The sequence below is a fragment of the Anabrus simplex genome, chromosome 9, assembly GCF_040414725.1.
Source record: "Anabrus simplex isolate iqAnaSimp1 chromosome 9, ASM4041472v1, whole genome shotgun sequence".
In the NCBI taxonomy this organism is placed as follows: domain Eukaryota; kingdom Metazoa; phylum Arthropoda; class Insecta; order Orthoptera; family Tettigoniidae; genus Anabrus; species Anabrus simplex.
Window position 1 is genome coordinate 11,117,151 of NC_090273.1, and position 21,443 is coordinate 11,138,593.

At 41.3% G+C, this 21,443-nt stretch overlaps 1 protein-coding gene across 2 annotated transcripts in view; it reads right to left on the reverse strand.

Moving 5' to 3' along the window:
• klhl10 (kelch-like protein 10) overlaps nt 1-21,443 on the reverse strand; it is a 91,460-nt gene that overhangs the window by 12,328 nt on the left and 57,689 nt on the right. For both annotated transcript variants that reach the window (XM_067153651.2, XM_067153652.2), the window contains exons 6-7: nt 18,307-18,476; nt 2,798-2,956 (exon numbers count right to left, since the gene is read on the reverse strand). In XM_067153651.2, the coding sequence (XP_067009752.1) occupies nt 2,798-2,956; nt 18,307-18,476 (329 nt within the window). The remainder of the gene's footprint in view (nt 1-2,797; nt 2,957-18,306; nt 18,477-21,443) is intronic.

Below are 21,443 nucleotides of genomic sequence, written 5' to 3' on the forward strand. Positions count from 1 at the left end.
TGTCACCAAAGGAATGCTGAGTGAAGGGTGGAGGTGGAGGATTCACTCAGAAGAACAACGAGCAAAGAACATCTGTTTAAGCGAATATAGTTCATCATGCCTAAAACGAAATCATCTAAGAGTGCGCTTATACAACAATGGCTTGTACAATTTCCAGGGATGACTTTTGATGGCAAGATTATTTTCTGCCAGTACTGCAATAAACAGATATGTGCATATATCTTAAATTTCATATTAATCTAAAACTAAGGTTTTGATATTTGCTCCCCTAAATAATTGTAGAGACCTAGTCCAGGCGACCTGGGTTCGATTCCCAGTACCGGCAGTAATTTAGAAATCTATGAGGTCTGGAACGGTGGTGACGCAGCATCGTGAGGACAATTGAGAAGCTACAGTGGGCAAGGGTCACGAAGGCAAGGCAATACGACTGAGGGATGTATCGTGCTGACCACACTCCACCCATTATCTGCAGGTCATGAGCTGGGTAGCAACCGTTATTGAAATCCAAGGCCCTTCGGGAACTGTAGTGTTCTTGTTTTTAATTAACTTTAGAGTAATAATGGCTTAGTTTAAATAGTTCAAAATTACAAATTTTATTCAATAGCTCGCCTTTTATATTCCTCATCTTAGTCTCTAATTGACATCACTTTATTGTATTTTAGATTTCAGATTAGAAAAAATGCCACCGTCAGCAGCATGCAGATACTGCCAGTCACAAAGCGAAAGCAGCCATGAAAAGTAACATTAGACAGACTCTGCACACACAAACTATATCTCCTTCAACACATAATGATTTCTATGATGATATGTGTAGAGCCCTAGTTGCAGCAAATATCCCCTGGAATGCTGTGCATAATACGGTTTTCAGAGATTTTTTTACAGAAATACACCAAGCAGCACATTTCATCAGAATCTACATTAAAGAAAAACTACTTACATATTTGTTACAATGAGGTCATTTTGTCAATCAGGGAGGAATGGGGAGTCTTGCATATGGTTGTGTGTGGACGAAACCACCGACTCTATGGGCAGGTACATTGCTAACCTTATAGTAGGAAAACTGGAACCCAATCAGGGATCTACCGCTCACCTTCTTTGCTCTAAACAGCTTGAGAAAGTCAATAGTCAAAGCATTGCATACTTCACCAACAAGGGGTTGCAATTTGGAGTGTTGATTCTAAAGTCCTTCTCCTTGTCTCCGATGCTGCTTCCTACATGATTGCCACTGCACCTCTGCTCAAAACTTTCCATCCTTCTTTAATTCATGTTACTTGCATGGCCCATACCTTGCACAGACTCGGAGAAACAGTTAGGGCCGAGTTTCCTGCAGTAAATACTCTCATTTCAACAATGAAGAAAGTGTTCTGTAAGGCTCCATCAAGAATAGCCATCTTTCGAGAGAAACTCCCCTCTATTCCCCTTCCACCACAGTCAATCATCACCCGTTAGGGTTCCTGGATGGAAGCTGCCCTGTATTATGCAGAACATCTGGAGGAAATCATGACTGTGATAGACAATTTGCCTTTAACGGACAACTCTGCATGTGTGTCGTCTGTCAAAGAGCTGTTAAATGATTGTTCCAGTGTTCAGAGAGACATTGCGTATATTCAGGCAAATTTTTCATTTTTTCCAGTCACCATTACACAAATGGAGGGAAAAGGAAACAGTCTCAAACAGCAAATTTCTGTAATTGAGGAAGTTGAGAATAACATACAAGGTGCTAGGGGCAAGGTAGGGTATAAAATAAGAGACAAGTGGTCTAGCGTACTGCAGAACGACCCAGGTTATTCAGTGCTGAAAAGGGTGCATCAGGGAATGGATGGGGAGAAGGTAGACTTGCCAAGTGAAATTGAATTGAAAAATGTAGGTAAATTTTCCTATGCCCCTCTAACATCTGTGAGTGTGGAGCGCTCTTTTTCTGCTTTCAAAATGATTTTAACAGACAAAAGACACAGCCTGACTGTGGAAAATTTGGAGAAGATTATTGTTATGTACTGTAAAGCAAACTACGAATGAAAGTACCGTAGGAATGTTACAAATAATAAACACATACTCCATTCGCGTTTACACCGTTATTGGATGCCTACAGTGCTGTAATTGTGTACATTGAGTTTAATATTAAGGTTTTATATCAGTACTGATAATGATATATCATATAATCCATAACGTTTTTGACACATGACTTTTTTATATTGTTTTTTATAAATGTCTTTTTATTCTGTCTTAATTTTGCAGTTATTTCGGTGAAGAATAGGGATACCACGTTTGTTAAAGTAAAAAAGTATCACGTTACAGTTTAAGTGTATATTGTAATATTTTAAAGTCTATTTCCTGCCTATCCATACATTTTTAAAACATGTTTAAGTACCTATTTTCTCTTTTAAAAGCCTATTTACTTGTTTTAAAAGACTATTTTAGGGGCCTAAAACTAATTTTTTAGAGCCTGAAATCCCAGGTCTAGACATAATACACCTCGTGATTGAATATAGGAAGCAGAATATTCGCTCACTAACAAGCTTGCGCGCGCACCTCCTGTGCAAGACGGCTGTCATTTCGCCGATTGGAGAAGTAGGACCACGTTGGATCTTATTTCAAATGCTCACCCTGTAGATAAATTCTGGTAAATAGTAAGTCGCACTTCAGTTATGAGCCAAGATAGAAACAAAAATTGACTGCGAGTACGGGGAGGATATGACGGCCCACGAAAATATTTCCGCTGATACCCTTCTGCTCCAACGTGTTCCACAGACCATTGCCGATATATTTCCACATGTGAAGAAAGGAATGGATCACTTACCTATGACGTAGATACAGCCGTGGTAGGCGATACAAGAGACGCCACTCCGACGTGACCTCATGGCAGTGATGAGTGTCCACTGGTTCGTCTCTGGATCATACACTTCCGCAGAGTTCATGCACTCCTGGCCGTTGAAACCGCCAGTGATGTAGATCTTATCTGCCACAAATGCAACAAAACCAAATGGGCTGAACAGAAAATGATAACAAAATTTTAGGAAAATGTTTTAAGGGCTAATTTTAACTTTCGAATACTTTGCGAAAATTAGAATATTGGGAGTAATATAAATCTCTAATTAGTAGGCATCGGATATGTATAAGGAGTGTCTGTTCCCTTCCAAAAAATAAATCTGCATTTGGTCCACATGCATTGCAGGAGTTGAATATTATCGACCGCCATGAGCAATTCGGACCAGAAAGATGTAATTACTTAAAAGTTGTACCAAACACGATCATGGGTACGTTCCATGCACTTGGGCTTTTCCCACAGCTTAAGACAGAAATAGCACTTCTGAACAGACACTCCTCATACGCAAAAGTCGTATGCAGAGGTCTGAAAAATGTCAGGAAGCACCTTTAGTATGTAACCAGCTAAAGACAAAGACTCTGAACAACACCAGAGACACCGTGCAGAAGGTAGACAACTTTCAGCACTTGGAGAATACGTAACAGAAAGGAGCAGGAGGGGGGAAAGCGGGTGAAAACGGAGGAGGACTTGCCTTGCGACCAAAGGAGTGTACGATAAAAGAAACATATCAACGTATGCGAAGATGAGGCACTACACGCCCAGTACGGTACGATGTCACTAGCAAGGCGTGGGGCAGAGCAACCGAAAAATAAGAAATAAAATCCTGAGGAAGATACTGGGACCCAAAAGAGTTGAAAGATGGAAACAAAGATCAAGGGACGAACTGTAGTGAACCATGAGGACAAACTCAGAGGAAATAAGACTCAAGAGCGAAATTGCGGGACATGTGATCAGGATTAAATGTGTCGACATCGTTATCGATCCAACTGTGAGGTTTGAAGGAGGAAACGCAAAGGCGGAAGAGGTTGATGTTGAAAAGAAAAGGGACTATGAATTGTGCTTTAAACATCTGTAAGAGAAATAGAACATGCCACTAGGACAAAGTTCCACGCGGAACAAATAGTCTAAAACGTTAAATTAAACAATGACTCTAAAACTATAAAATAGTCCGTAAAATACCAATCAACTTCACAATAAATACACACATAATTAACCCCGGCAGCGCGATGAGCACGCATCCTCTTCTTAACAATATATACAAATGAAGATTTGTTTGTTCGTCTCGAATGGACTCAAAAACTACTGGACTGATTTCGCTGAAAATCTCACAATCTGTTCTTATTACTCCAGAAAGGGTTTAGGAAGTTGTTTGAACGAAATACAATACGTGTTCTGTGATGAGTAATTTTGTTGTTGTGGTAGAGGAGAAGAAGTCTTACGATATTCTTCTTATCACTGCGAAGCGTAGATACACTTTAAAATCATTCATAATCTTGATGTAGAATTGAGCATGTATGCCTTAGTAAAATGTGAGTTGAACAACACTACGCGTATATGCCCATTTTCACATCTCAGCAAGACTACGTTCTTGAATACTAAGGAGAATATTTTAAGACTTCTTCTTCTCATACATTCCTACAGCTAAGCGAAATAATTTCTTACAACAAATGTGTTTCCAGGAAATTTTCTAAACAATTTTTCATAGTGTCAAACTTATAGGTTTTAAGACAATCTTTAAAACAACTGTGTTTCAAATACTTTTTCTACACGCGATATGGCTGAAGATAACTTTTAAACAGGTCGAAACTAGTGGCATTAAATGTTTAATTAATAAACAATATTTAATTTGTAATGAAAAGGTGGAATAACTCACTTATTATATTTGGTTTAATGATAGTCTGCTAAGAAATGTTGTATAAGAGGATGGGAACACGCCGCCATGTTTTATGAAATACATCTCCTCCTAAAGCACTTGGTACACTTATGACTTACCATCTGGAGACAAACAATGTGGCGATAAGCCACCCCTAGCCGCCTTAGAGGTGGGAGTAGGAAGGGGATGGCTTATAAAAATAATCGAAAATAGTATCGAATCCTTAATTTTCGGAGTGCTAGGATGGAATTTGACACTCTGGATGCCGTGTAAGTCAAAGTTCAGCCCAATTCGGAATGGGTATTAAAAGGGGTGAAAAGAAAAATGTCTAAATTCACGGAAATGACAGATGAATATGTGTATATTCTAGCACAGCTCTCAACCAAACTTGGTACATACATTACTCCCTACCTGGAAAAAATACTGTGGAGGTAAGACATTACTAGCACCCCTAATGGAGATTTGATGTGTAAAAATGACCGATATTAGTATCGAATCCATTGCTTTCTGGGTCGCTGAGATGAACTGTGGCACGCTGAATGCCATTTAAGTCCAAGTTCAGCCTCCATCGGTATGAGAGTTGAGAAGGAGTGAACAAGAATGACCAATATTTATGTTGAGTCCACTGTTTACGCGGTCCCTAGGCTGATTGTGACAGTTCCAGTGGCAGTGCTTAATATCTATTGCATGAGACGTAAATACTTACAGCTATAACTTACTGGAACCAGTGTGCTGGCATAAGAGTTGATGGTCGTGTCTCGGAAGAAGTCTCAATTATGAAAGGAGTTCGCCAAGGCTGTATTCTTTCCCCCATGCTTTTCAACATCTATTCAGAAAAGATTTTTCGGGATGCTCTTTACGGAAAGACTCAAGGAATTATGGTTAATGGTTTCATCATAAATAACATCAGATATGCCGATGACACTGTGCTACTTGCAACCAATCTCCAGGATCTACAGGAACTACTTAGTGCTGTCACTGAAGCCAGCAGCGCAATGGGCTTGAGGCTTAATGTAAAGAAGACCAAGTGGATGGTTATAAGTAGGAAAGAAGATGGCATTCGAGGTAATCTCACAACAGCGAAGGAACAGATCGCGAGAGTGGCAACATTTAAATACCTGGGATGTCACATCAATGATGACTGGGACCTTACTCACGAGATCCGATGCAGAATTGAGCAGGCCAGAACTTCTTTTCAGAGACTTAGGAAACTTTTGATAAGCCGTGACCTTTCCATTCCACTATGGACACAACTACTCCGGTGCTACGTTTTCAGCATTCTGTTGTACGGCGTTGAGGCATGGACACTAACTGAGACCATGTGCAAGAGATTGCAAGCATTTGAAATGTGGACATACCGAAGCATGCTGAAGATACCTTGGACAGCGAAAATGACCAATATAGACGTTTTGCACCGTATGAACAAAGAACCAGAAATTCTCATTACCATCAAGAGAAGGAAACTAGAATACTTTGGTCATATGATGCGGAACTCTAAATACCACCTTCTGCAAGTAATACTCCAAGGGGAAATTAATGGAAAACGTGGTCCGGGTTGAAGTTGGACATCATGGCTCAGCAACTTGAGCCAGTGGTTTGGGATGACAAAGCTTACTCTGTTCAGAACTGCTATGGACAAACAACAGATCATGCTACTGATCGCCAACGTTCTGTGAGTACATGGCACATGAAGAAGAAGAAGAATAACTTACTTGTTTGAAAGGACCCTCTAGTTCCCTTACAATGTGGGCTGCCACAAGAAAATAGTTTAACGCGAAATTATGATCCCGAACTAAATTAAACACAGCAATAACTTTATATTTGCAAAAGAGTTCAGTCAACGTCGCAATAAAGAAATCTAGAAAAAGATCACTTCAAAGAGTGAAGTGCCCCAGCAGAGCTAGTATAGAAATAAAACTGAAAAGGTTCCAAATAAATTCGAACGGTTTATTACAGTCAGTATACAGGCTGAGAATTTCACTGTCACTTGTTAAAATAATTGAGCTAAATTCCATTAAACGCTCACCGAGAATTGTATCAACAAATGTTTCTACACAAAATTATAAATGGTATTATAGATAGTAGTGATCCGCTGGCAAGAATACAGTTCAAAGAAAGCAAATAAAACTTACGTAGCTGGATGTACTTTAAATATTCCTTATACAACATACACTGACTTAGCAAATGTCATTGAATAGTCACCTAATAGCGTGTGGGGCCTCCTCTGGTCCTGCGAACTGCAGTGAGATGCCGTGGAAGTTAGTCGACAAGTCCCTGGTACTCCTCTGGACGCAGCTGACACCAAATCGTTTGCAGAGCGGCCGCCAATGCTGGTCTGTTCGTGGGTACAGGATCCATGGCACGGAGCCTGCGTTCCAGGACAGCCCAGATATGCTCGATAGGGTTCATATCGGAGCTCCTGGGTGGCCATGGCAGTCGTTGGACCTCCGCTGCATGTTCCTGGAACCATTTCCAGGCGACGAGGGAGCGATGTGGCGGCGCGTTATCATCTTGAAACACCGCAGAACCGTCTGGGCCAAAAATGGGTGGAGATGGTCTCCGAGCAGCTCAACATATCGCGTACCATTCAAAGTCTCTTCCAGAACAACTAGGGGTCCCATTCCATACCAGGAAAATGAACCCCATACCATAACAGAGACACCAGCGCCCTGGACCACACATTCGAAGAAGGAGGGATCCAACGCTTCATGTGGTCTGCGCCATACACGGTGCCTCCCAACGGCATGGTGCAGTTGAAATCGTGATATCACGTTACGCCATTGTTCCAGTGTCCATCCCTGGTAACTGGGGGAAAATGCGCGTCGTTGTGCCCGATGACGTTGGGTTAACAGTGGCACCCGTGTGCGGCGCCGGCTCTCATACTCCATAGAACCCATGTTCCTACGGATTGTCCACTGGGAGACGTGTCTAGCACGGCCTATGTTGAATTGAGCCTTGATTTGTTGCACGGTTGCCCGTCTGTCACTATTGACAATCCGTCTCAGATGTCGCCGGTCACGGTCATTGAGGGTGGCTGGACGGCCGGTCGTTCATCTGTTGTGGACGGTGACACCCGCATTCAACCATTCACGATACACCCTGGACACGGTCGATCGTGTGAAGCAGAATTCCCGCACCACTTCCGAAATCGCACTTCCCATCCGTCGGACACGGACCTCTATACCCCGTTCGAACGGTGTCAGCTCACGACGACGTTCCATGTTACACCTGTCACATGCACAGCCACTGCTCACAAGGTCTCCTCTGGCACAGGGGGCGTGTGGTGCGCAGACAACACACCTGCGCGTCAGTGCTCCGCTATCCCATGACATTTGCTCAGTCGGTGTATTAATTCACAATAATTGGATATTACTAAGGATGTCTAGTATTTCGTTTAATTACTTATTCAAAAACCATGCCATAGATCTCTCAATGTCGCTAGCAGTCTTCCAAGTATGTCTGCAGAATTATTTAACAAACAATATTTAACAAATATCAATTTTAAAATAAGAAATGGAATTCATTATACAAACTGTTTGTCAATAATACAAATGGACTTCAATTGTCTGTAAACTAGGGGATTTTAGTTTTACACTATTAATCCTGCACTTCATCTGTCAGAATCTATCCGTGCCAGCACATAAATATTTAATTATTTCCCACTTATAAAATCAATAGCCAGTACTTGTAACGTTGATATTATCTAATCCTGAGCTGTATATAACATTTTTTAAAACAATTGTTAATTTTTGTCTTTTTCTAAATTTAATTCTTATCCGCGGCTCAGACGGCAGCGCGCCAGCCTCTCACCGCTGGGTTCCGTGGTTCAAATCCCGGTCACTCCATGTGAGATTTGTGCTTGACAAAGCGGAGGCGGGACAGGTTTCTCTCCGGGTACTCCTGTTTTTCCTGTCATTTTTCATTCCAGCAACACTCTCCACTATCATTTCATTTCATCTATCATCCATTAACCATTGCCCCAGAGGAGTGCAACAGGCTTCGGCAGCTGCACAATTCCGGCACAATGACCAGAAACAGGCTGTGGATTTTCATTTTCACCGGTTCAGGAATGGAATGAATGAAGCCCCCATCTAGCGGCGAGGATAGGAATTGTGCCGGATGGCGAAGCCTGTTGCACTTCTCTGGAGCAATAATTAATGACTGACAGATGAAATGAAATTATATTCGAGAGTATTGCTGGAATGAAAGATTACAGGGAAAACCGGAGTACCCAAAGAAATCCTGCTCTGCCTTCGCTTTGTCCAGCACAAATCTTACATGGAGCGACCGGGGTTTGAACGACGGAAACCAGCGGTGAGAGACCGGCGAGGTGCCGCTTGAGCCACGGAGGCGCTTATGCTGCTAAACGGATGCCAAAAAAACAAAGGTTATACGTACCTGACTTTTTTTTTCAACTAACTTCAGGAAGATCTTGTTTAACGTACGTAGTGGTAACTCCTGCCATCAGCATATTCTACAAGATTGTGTTTGATGGCTCTATGGACTACAGATAAAGTGCTCATCCCTTCTTTGTTACTCTCACGTTGGCGTCATAATCGCCACTTCGATTTTCAAATCTTTAATAAAGGAAACGGGAGATGAATCTCTAATACGTGGTCTGCATATGGATCGTAAAATGTGAAGTAGCGCGCCTCAATACAACACATATCCCATGTAAGATGAGAAGAGCCGATAATGGCCAGCCTCAATACGACAGCTGTTGAATTATTTACAAGCCAAATACGTCGCTCTAGATACATGTTGCATACCACAGCGCAGAATTTGGAACTTAATGTGAAATGGCTACAAAGCCTCTACACCATCTTAAGGGAATGTGCTATGTATTCTCAAGTCATCAAAATTAACATTTTTCGTTTTCCTCAGAAGTAAACTCTTTGAATCCACCTGAACAAGTTCAGTTTTAATTACTATGCTGATAGGCTGCAGTGACTCATGGAGATTACCAGATCTGTTAAAATAAGGAAAGTTCTTCATTTGGGCGGTATGTCCCGAGCTGTCAATGGAGAGATGGCGTGGAACGACTTTCGTAGACGAATACATTTGAGTTGAGTTTTTAAAGGTAAGAAATATAATATGAAGATAAATTTGGAATCCAAATGGACAAATTAGGGAAAATATTTATTTATAGGGAGAAGAATTAGGCATTGTAATTTTTTTTTAGAATTCCCTTTACGTCGCACCGACACAGATATGTCTTATGGAGACGAAGGGATAGGAAGGGCCTAGGAATGGGAAGGAAGCGGCCGTGGCCTTAATTAAGGTACAGCCCCAGCATTTGCTTGGTGTGAAAATGAGAAACCGCGGAAAACTATATTCGGGGCTACCGACAGTGGGGCTCGAACCCAATCTCCCGGATGCAAGCTCACAGCTGCGCGCCTCCAACTTCACGGCCAACTCGCCCGAAAATGTAATAATAATGGCCAAGACAAGCATTCGATAATTTTCCTAATTCTTTGAAATAATTTAAGAAAAGACTACGAAAACATTTCATAAAGAATCTGCAACCCGAATTCATATGATTGATTGATTGATTGATTGATTGATTGATTGATTGATTGATTGATTGATTGATTGATTGATTGATTGATTGATTGATTGATTGATTGATTGATTGATTGATTGATTGATTGATTGATTGATTGATTGATTGATTGATTGATTGATTGATTGATTGATTGATTGATTGATTGATTGATTGATTGATTGATTGATTGATTGATTGATTGATTGATTGATTGATTGATTGATTGTCAGCCATTAGAACGAGTCACAGATTATCAAATGCATACGGAGTGATAGCGGCAAGTGAAACAGTCTTACTTAGTATGTTACAATGGCTGTACAGTGTACGTACTCTTAGCTAAAGGAAGTGTTCGAAGACTGTTTCCTTGTTCATTAAAACAACTGCACTTCTGCCAAAGTATCTAATAACTTTTCTTAATGTTGCATTGGTAACTTTTGGTAACGAGGATGACGTTTACACCCAATCAAGTCGGCGGTGGCTCTATATTATCTCGCAAAGGGCTCGTTTCTGCTTCTTGTATCGTGTACTTATGGCTTACGCTATACTTGACTTAGCCTATTGTGGTGGCACATGTTCGGAAGATATAATATGGTTATGAATTGAACAACGTATGAATAATAATAAGTGATGAGTATCATTAGAAATACCATCTGATCATCTTTAGATAGTTAAGTACTATTATGATAAGAACAAGAGAATGGTTTTCGTGATCTGTACTTAATTTCTTATTGTGGCTACTTTTGGTAAAGATTGCTTCGTATATATTTGACAGTGATGCATTGATTCGTGGTCTTTAAGTGTTTCGAGAGGAAGTGCAACTAGATAATTATTATCCTCTCTGAATAAATTAAGAGGAAAAGACATTTAAAATACAACAAAAACGATCCCTTCAACGGAGCAACTTGAAAATACATTTAAAAATAAAACATAAATTATTGTATTAAGCCGAAAAGGTCACAAACGCATCAAAACGGAAAGTAAGTTCGATGAGTTACAGAACACTTGAAATGTACAAACCCTTGATTAATCCACTCATACATAATCCGAATAACTAGATCAGCAGTAGTATGAGTTCGAGTGTCTCCAGCAGGCCCAGGTTCTGTCCTAGGCCAGAGAGATCGGCACTGGGGTTTCTTTCCTCTTTTTAGGACATAAGAATGCGTAGGTCGTCCGTGACCTACCCTCAGCCTACACAATACTATGGCCTCTCTCCGTGAAGGCCGGAAAGAGGATCGTCACACAATAGTTGTCTTAATTGCTCTCAGGATCGGAAAAGAACCATAGTTCACCAAAGGGACATCGACTGTGATAGGTGAAACTGAGGAGCCTCGTACAATTATGTGGAAGCAATGTCAGGACTCAGTTTAGGATCCCGTGGTCGCCAACCAACTCTCTCAAGTTGAGAACCCCGAGGCCCCTTTTAGTCGCCTCCTACGACAGGCAGCGGATACCGTGCATGTTTACGCTACGGCAAGAGAGAGACAATTCGTCTTAAGATGATTTTTACGGAGAAAAATCAACAAAAGGAGTGAATTTATCGTTTTTATCATCTAAACTACAGTGTTTAGGGCGCAGTGCCTTTGGTGGCGAGTCCTGCACTGTCTGAGTCTCGTCCTTGCGAAAGTGACTGAGGTATAAGCGATGCTACTAATACCATTCCTTACGCAAGCCAGTCCCAGCAATGAGTGGTGTGAAGATGTTGCTCATAGGATCGGCAAATGCATACATTCCAGTGAGATTGGCAGACTATATATAATAGCAACTTCTGGCACAGTGAGGAAAGCAATATGAACTACATCACTCCTCAGTTGCCTGGTCTGCCTCTTTAGAGACATCTAGGTCATCTATAACAGCTGAAGGCGTAACTCTTGAGAATCAAACCAGGCTTTGCGCTAAATACTCAACGTACATACCACAAAAAATTAATTTAGACGTTCTGTTTTCCTGCCTCGATCGCGTATCACGTTAAGTTGTTCGGGATGCAAGGTCTGTCTAGGGAGGTCAAGTCACGAATACTACTTATGGGGCCGCCATATTGGGTCTTTAAGCGAGCGTAACCAAAGACAAGTGTATTCGAATTTAGAGGATTTCGGTACCGTACATTGAAATAAAAACAAAATACCAACCAATTTTGATAAATAATTTAATTGGGCAAATCCTGGCCATGTATATATAACTGTATAACACTTAAATGATATGAATACATTCACAGCTATTTGAATAGGAAGATAATTAACAGAGCCTGATATTCTATTTTTTTTTCTTTTTTGAGAAACAAGAATCAACAGAAAAGCTCATGTTCTTCTCTTTTACTTCCTTACAACTTGGTCTTAATGTGTTTCTTATTAATATCATATGTCAAATACGTAATCTTATTGACAGAAACATAGAAATCTCTACAGTACCTGTGTCATATTATGATTACCGGTACATGAAATACTGAACTTGAAGTACTGTATTTAAAGTACTAAACGACGGTTGTAATAAATTACCTTCAGCGTTTTCTTTATTAAGAGAGTAATTTCCGATACTGCGTTTCTAAAAGGTTACCCCAGTATGTTGACAAACACTGAATGCCTCTTGAGTTGAGTGCATTAAATTATGTATGGTAACTGTTGTTATCCATTCGTGTGGTATTTCTTTCGGTTCTAAGGCAAAAATATTCTGCACGTATACAACAAGAGTGATGTTCTTAGCTACTCTTAACTAGTTTATTGATAACCTATGCAGCTATATAGTACAAAGTGGTGGTGGTGATTATTGTTTTAAGAGAAAGTACAACTGGACAACTATCCTCTATAAACACTAATCAGAAGAAAACAAATGGAAGGGGACCAAAACTTCGAAAAATGAAGGTATCGGCAAAAGAAAGATGAAGGCCACAAAGTGCATGGGAATGAAAAAACTTACTAGGCCTCGAATGCGCTAATGCCGTCGAGGTCGGAGAAGAACAAGTGTTGACCAGGGTAGGTCGGATGGGCTAGAATAGTGAAAGCAATGTCAAGACTCAGCTAAGGGCCTCGTAGTCACAACCCAAAATAGATTTCCCCCCGTGGGTGGGGGCAATAGAACAACCACCACGGTATCCCCTGCCTGTCATAAGAGGTGACTGAAAGGGGCGTCAGGCTCTCCTAACCAGGGAGCGTGAGTTGGCCACCACGGGGCTCTTAGCTGATTCCTGATATTCGTGCATATAATAATAATAATAATAATAATAATAATAATAATAATAATAATAATAATAATAATAATAATAATAATAATGGTTAAGAAAATGAAAGCCATTGGTAGACACGATTTCATAAGAAATAGAAATTCAGTTACTATTAAGTTGAGCCTAGGTTAGGCTATTTTAGGGATTACATTAGGATATTATGTTAGGCTACGGTACATTAAATTACAGTAGTTGGTTAGTGCGAGTGAAGCGAGTGTTGTGATCTTTAAGTATTTGTCCAGCCATATAATGTACTCTATAGAGCATTTAAGATAAATGAAATTCAGCTGTCAATAATAACTACAGTACAGTATAAGACTGCTATTATCAATGCAATTGTTGTAATGATGGCCAGCTGGACATAAATTGTTGGTTTGAAGTGATAGGCCTATTGTTTGTGATTATAATTGGTAACTGAACAGGAACAAGCATTCAAATATCTGTGAAACATTTCTACGTTGCATGTAGGGTTAGAATAATACTGTCTGTAGTTTACATGAAAAGGAATGGAATGAAATGGCGTTTGGCTTTTAGTGCCAGGAGCGTCCGAGAACAAGTTCGGCTCGCCAGGTGCAGGTCTTTTGATCTGACTCCCGAAGGCGACCTGCGCGTCGTGATGAAGATGAAATGAAGATAAAGACGACACATACACCCAGCTCCCGTGCCAGCGAAATTGACCAATTATGGTTAAAATTCCTGAACCTGCCGAGATTCGAACCTGGGACCCCTTGACCAAAGGCCAGCACACTAACCATTTAGCCATGAAGCCGGACACATGAAAAGGAAATTTTCATAAACATCAATACTAGTATTACACATTTCCTGTTACTTTTCTTGCTTGTTTTGAAAGACAATTCTCTTTCTTTGGGAGGTTTCCTGTTATATGTCAAAGACTTAGGTGGATTAGGGACGTTGAAAATTGTTGGGATGGAATTCCACTTGAGTAGTTTCCATCCATCTCCCTCTTTAGTTCAAATTGCGATTCTTCAAAATGATGCTAGAAGAAAATACACCGGGCGAGCTGGCCGTGCGGTTAGAGGCGCGCGGCAGTGAGCTTTCATCCGGGAGATAGTGGGTTCGAACCCCACTGTCAGTAGCCCTGAAGATGGTTTTCCATGGTTTTCCATTTTCACACCAGGAAAATGCTGGGGCTGTACTTTAATTAAGGCCACGGCCGCTTCCTTCCAACTCCTAGGCCTTTCCTCTCCCATCGTCGCCATAAGACCTATCTGTGTCGGTGCGACGTAAAGCCACTAACAAAAAAAACATAATTAGACCTATAAATATAAAACATCGTTCATATAAACATACTATTATTCAGGAATAATACGAATGTATAACTTCACTAACCTCGCATAAGAAGCAATTATCTGTAGGTTGACATTTGTCACGCCTACAGTTTTGTACCCATTGAGCTCTCCTTTGCTTATCTCTCGGGAAGCGAAACACTCTAATTCCGTCAGTTGTCTTATTTTGACAATTTGGTGCGGCACAGTATCCCGTTTTCCTTCAAAATACAAGTAATAACTCACATCATTACATCGGGCACGCCCATGTAACAACGATATTTGAGACCCAATATGGCCGCCACCGCAAAGGATTGTGGTAGCGTGACCAGACCTCCCTAGACCGTTGCCTACGCTATAATGCAAGGCCTTGAAATGCACTCGTGGAAACGGGTTGCTTCCTAGTTCACCATTCAGCCGCTAGGATCGCGTTCTCGCCCCCTTGTATTCGCATGGCCGTATATGTCAATAAGGAAATTACATCCTAAATAAAAAGAGCTGAATGTTTTTGCGAGTATTGACAGTACTGTATTTATAGAGCGGTGCTGCATTGGCTTGGATATGTCACTGAAGTTGCAAAACTTTCCTTCTGAGGGGCTTCTTATCAAGTTTCAAAACTTTCTCTCTTCTACTTGAGTGGCTCAAAGCAACGTTGTCTAACAGAGGTATCAGAAATTTTCATTGTAGAAAAAGAGGTGGTTTGTCGCCTTTACACTTTCCACATTTAATTTCACTGTTGAACATGTCTTTCGAAAAAATAAACGTACACCTTTTAGTAACTCTCTTCGGGACAAGTACTGCGTAGCGCAAGTGACAAATTCCATCGTTCACTGCAGAAGTGCCACAGACGATTTTCGGTATCTGAGGGCTCCTCGATCTTGAAAACGAATAAGACACAATGTTGGACTTTGAGTAGCTGGAGAACAGATATGTTCTAAACAGCCTTTACAGTCTGTTTTTTTCTTTTGCCACATGAACCATAATGTCATTGTATTCCGCTTGGCGTCTTAGGTAGCTGAAGAAGAGCTCGATGCCATAGCTCGTTAGGTTCCCGACAGCCCTGAAGATGGTTTTCCGTGTTTTCCCATTTTCACACCAGGCAAATACTGGGGCTGTACATTAATTAAGGCCACGTCCGCTTCCTTCCCATTCCTAGGCCTATCCTATCCCATCGTCGCCATAAGACCTATCTGTGTCGGTGCGACGTAAAACAAATAGCAAAAATATATATATATATATATATCCATAATGCAGATGTATACTTATGAGGTATTTTACGCAGGCCACAGTGGACTGGGTAGTCAAGATCTATGCCTGATATATTTCTCTCTTGATTCCTTTTTACTTTCTCTGAATGCCTTTTAAGTTTCTTAATATGTGACAGGAAATCATTAATTAACCAACTGAGGAGTTCATCTTCAGTACTAAAAGGTGCTTTCTTTTTTTTTTTTGCTAGTGACTTTACATCACACCGACACAGATAGGTATTATGGCGACGATGGGATAGGAAAGGCCTAGGAGTTGGAAGGAAGCTTATTTTTTTATTTTTTTTTGGCTAGTCGCTTTACGTCGTACCGACACAGATAGGTCTTGTGGGGACGATGGGACAGGGAAGGGCTAGGAGTGGGAAGGAAGCGGCCGTGGCCTTAATTAAGGTACAGCCCCAGCATTTGCCTGGTGTGAAAATGGGAAACCGCGGAAAACCATCTTTAGGGCTGCCGACAGTGGGATTCGAACCCACTATCTCCCGGATGCAAGCTCACAGCCGCGCGCTCCTAACCGTACGACCAACTCGCCCGGTTAAAAGATGCTCGTTTGTTCTCGTTCCTGAATATGTCCCATGTGAGGTGTTGCAGACGTTATGCGCATTGAACAATTTAATAAAATGCTCAATAAAACAAATGGCTTATTTTAAACTGTATTTTATGCTCTCGGGACAAAACCACCTCCATACTTTACAAACCAGAGATTGTTTCAGGGGAAAAGACAATATTTTTAGCTCTTGCTACATTCATTTTCGTGAAATTTGTTGGGCAAATTATTTTCCTCGTTGATTTCCTAATTTAAGATTTCTGAGTTTGAAGATGCCTCTCAAATGATCGCCGATCACGGTAGCATCGTTTAAAAAAAGTCCAGTGACAAATTTTGGGATCGTCCGATTCTTATGACGTAACTCGGATCAAAACTTAGGAACAGAGGTCTAATTTCATCAGCTTGAAGTCGTATCTCATGCGTAATACTTCCTCTGTATAATGTTTCGAATATTCACTGGAAACTTGTGAAACGAAATTCCACTACCTTTATTTTCTCGTGAATAAACCATGACTGGAACTGCGAATGCTTAACATCAGGCAAATACATAATACAGTACATTCACAACCAACTCAGTTAATGAACACGTTTAAAGGCGCGAGCCTGGTAGACAGGGGGCAAGATAGCGATCCTAGCGGCCCGGCATTGAACTTCAGTGTAACCACTTCCACAGCGTTTTATGGGCTCTATTTCCAGGCCTTGTATTATAACGTAGGCAACGCCCTAGACAGACCTTGTTCGGGATGTTGCGACGCCACTGCCATCTATAAGATTGTCGAAAATAAACACTTTATGGGAAACGATAGAGTATAGCCCTTTCCTTTTATGGCGAATAGTGAAACTGAGCCAGGTTTGTCGGAAAGAGCATTTTGAACGGTATAGCGCCCCGTAGCACTCTACAGGAGACCGTTGGTAAACAGTGGCATCCAAACGGCTCCAGTAGGAAGTCATCAGTGCTTTGAGACAAGCACAAATAGCGTGCCAGGATAATGCACCAACTCGCGTCGAGAGGACCCCTCCCGCACCACTTTGGCGGATTGCAGGAATATCAAAGGTATCTGGTGAGGCTAATGACAATGAACGAAACATACGTTTATCTGATTATCAGCGATCGCATTAGTTACCGTAACACCGATACCACGGCGCACAGTAACCTGTTCACCACTGCCAGGGCACTTCACCAAACGGCTTCATGATTGCTACCGGATTCGGTTATGCAGAGAAACTGAGGGGAAAACTATTACACAGAAGGATGCGTACCTTTAAGCAGTCATTAAAAACCCCATCTACCGTACGGACAATCGTCTTTTGTACGAACAGAACATTCCAAATGAGCGCGTTCACATGGATAAGTCGTCTAGCCAAGCTTATCAAGAGATGGAACAGAAAACGGGCATCGGTGTTACCCACTTTCAGAACATTCTAGTGAAAATCCTTAATGTCAGTCCAGTGGATTTTGTGGTCTTTCCAAAGCCTGTCATGAGGAGCGGGACAAAATTCTCATTCTCGTTCACCAACACAAACTACAGTAAGATGTCGGGCGGTAATCCGTATTACTGAGGGTCCGATAGAACACATGACATGTTAAAGATCTTTCGAATATACCCAGAACAACTGTCTCTAAAGGCATATTTTCGTGCATACATTTACCACCGCTCGTATCCACGACGGTGTGAGGAACCGAATTTGGTATTTAAGTAAGCTTATTCTAACTTGCATGAAAATGACGTCCCCACAGTATCGTGTACTTACCGTTGAGCATGGTGGCACTGGCGTCAGAGCGCTGAACGTTCATGGGGGCGATGAGCGACCACTGGTTGGTACGATAGTTGTACCTCTCGGCCGTGTTCTGCCTGTGGTGACCGTCATAACCTCCCATGGCGTACACCAGGTCATCCAGTACAGCTACACTCACGTAGCATCTGGACATAAAGACATATCAATCAACTAGCGCTTTCTAGAATACAACATTTGCAACATTCAGCAACATGCAATATTTCGGTTAGTTTAGGGAGACATGCTGCTAATCCTAGAAACAATCGCACCAAGGCTGCTGCTAAAACGTTCCTGCTATGCCGTTCCAAACTCTTAACAAACACAAATCTATTAATAGCTCGCATAAATATTCTCCCGGTGGAATGCAAAGCAAAATTACCTTCGTCTATGAAGATTCATGGAGTAGTGGAAAGTTAAGTCTTCCACTGTTACACTGGTGTAAGACGCAGCACGAAGGAATTCTCAGAACATGTATAGATTCGTCCATTTCGTCTTAAGAAAACTGAAGGTTAAGCGTCTTCATGGCTCTACATTTGCCTCGGTTGTGGACAGGCAACTGGAGGTAAATCTCGTTGGGGCTGAGATTATGTAGCACTGGCAATGCTACCAATTACTAGTGCAAGATTCCAACTCAATTTCTCTTATTCTGTTTCGTTTGTTTAGCTTCTTTTTTCTCTTCCTAGCCACTGAGAATGTCATATCATAAATGTTTATTCTAGCATATGAATAGCGTATTTCCCTCCCCAAACTAACAATAAGCCTATCTGCTCTAGAGTTGTTCATCCTGCAGTTTTGTGGCTTGATACAATGGAATGGGCTCCTCATTGTCGGACATGTAACTGCATTAGCTCCATTCGAGCAGCAGTGTCTCCCTTGACGCCGTGAAACCAGCGACCTTGTCCTTCCAGTTTCTCTTTTTCCACCCGCCATTCCATGTACGACATAGTTTCCCATAAAGATCCTTCTCTTCGTGTGCCGAAACAGGTTCACTTTTGTCTCACGATACTTCCTTGCAAGGAGAAATTTGGCTTGACTTGCTTCAAGATTTTCTTATTATTAATTCTGGCTGACTGCAGTATTCTCTCCGCTTATTGCCATACAATAATTTTGTATCTGTCTCTTGACACAGACCACAGCTAACTATAGCTTCCACAGAAGTCCCAGTCTCATCCATGGTTGTGGCAGTATAGAAGTTGCTGTGGTATGGGTGGTGCTGAGTGACGACATTCAGAACACAAATATTGTCCGAATGCGATGATAGGTGGTACTCATAGGCTCGGCCGTGCTGGTCCGGTGAGGAAAGCAGAACCAAACTACCTCACCCTGCGTAGTATGTCTCATTTTGGTGTTGCCATCGCCTTTTGTGTTTACCCTATAAACGCATAATCTTTGGTACTGCTATTTGAGGACCCAACTATTCTGAAGTGACAGACATACAGTATTCTCAGCGGACTTCATCAACACCAAAGCTAAAATGCATCACACCATCAACAGTCAGCATTTTATTATTCAGGGCTTCGCAACCATAAACGGCCATAGGGAAAACGATGGCACTGTGGTTCTCTAATTGATGTCCCTGCCTCCTACAGACACCCTTCATTTGATTTAGGGGGTGCAGTCACCTTCACAATTACTTTTAAAATCAAGCAGATGGAATCCATAACAGTCTCCTACGGTAATGGAGTAGACCGAGCGCCGAGGGTTGGGTGGTAGGAAATAGCCTGAAACCCTAAGCGAGCTAACGGATTCGGGTAGATGAGCCCCTTGAGGTAGGCAATGGTTCATCGGATTACGAAATTAAAATCCATAAAATCACAATCAATCAATCAATCAATCAATCAATCAATCAATCAATCAATACTGATCTGCGTTTAGGGCAGTCGCCCAGGTAGCATATTCCCTAGCCATTGTTTTCCTAGCCTTTTCTTAAATGATTTCAAATAAATTGGAAATTTATTGAACATCTCCCTTGGTAAGTTATTCCAATCCCTAACTCCCCTTCCTATAAATGAATAGTTGTCCCAGTTTGTCCTCTTGAATTCCAACTTTATTTTCATATTGTGATCTTTCCTACTTTTAAAGACACCACTCAAACTTATTCGTCTACTAATGTCATTCCACGTCAGTTCACCACTGACAGCTCGGAACATACCACTTAGTCGAGCGGCTCATCTCCTTTCTCCCACGTCTTCCCAGCCCAAACTTAACAATATTTTTTAACGCTACTCTTTTGTCGGAAATCGCCCAGAACAAATCGAGCTGTCTTTCTCTGGATTTTTTCCAGTTCTCAAGCGAAGTAATCCTGGTGAAAGTCCCATACACTGGAACCATACTCAAGTTGGGGTCTTACCAGAGACTTACATGTCCTCTCCTTTACATCCTTACTACAACCCCTAAACACCCGCAAAACCACGTGCAGAGATCTATACTCTTTATTTACAATCCCATTTATGTGATTACCCCAATGAAGATCTTTCCTTATATTAACACCTAGGTTCTTACAATGATTCCCAACAGGAACTTTCACCCCATCAACGCAGTAATTAAAACTGAGAGGACCTTTCGTATTTGTGAAACTTACAACCTGGCTTTCAACCCCGTTTTTCATCATACCATTGCCTACTGTCCATCTCACAACATTTTCGAGGTCACGTTGCACTTGCTCACAATCGTGTAACTTATTTGTTACTCTATAGAGAATAACATCATCTGCAAAAAGCCTTATCTCTGATTCCACTTCTTTACTCATATCATTTATTACTGCATAAGAAAACATAAAGGTCCAATAATGCTGTATTGAGGAATTCCCCACTTAATTATTACAGGGTCAGATAAAGCTTCGCCTACGCTAATTCTATGAGATCTATTTTCTAGAAATATAGCAACCCATTCAGTCACTCTTTTTTCTAGTCCTACTGTAATCATTTTTGCCAGTAGCCTCCCACGATCTACCCTATCAAATGCTTTAGATATATCAATCGCTATACAGTCCATTTGACCTCCTGAATCCAAGATATCTTGCTGAATCCTACAAGTTGAGCTTCAGTGGAATAACCTTTCCTAAACTCGAACTGTCTTCTATCCAACCAGTTATTAATATCGTAAACATACGT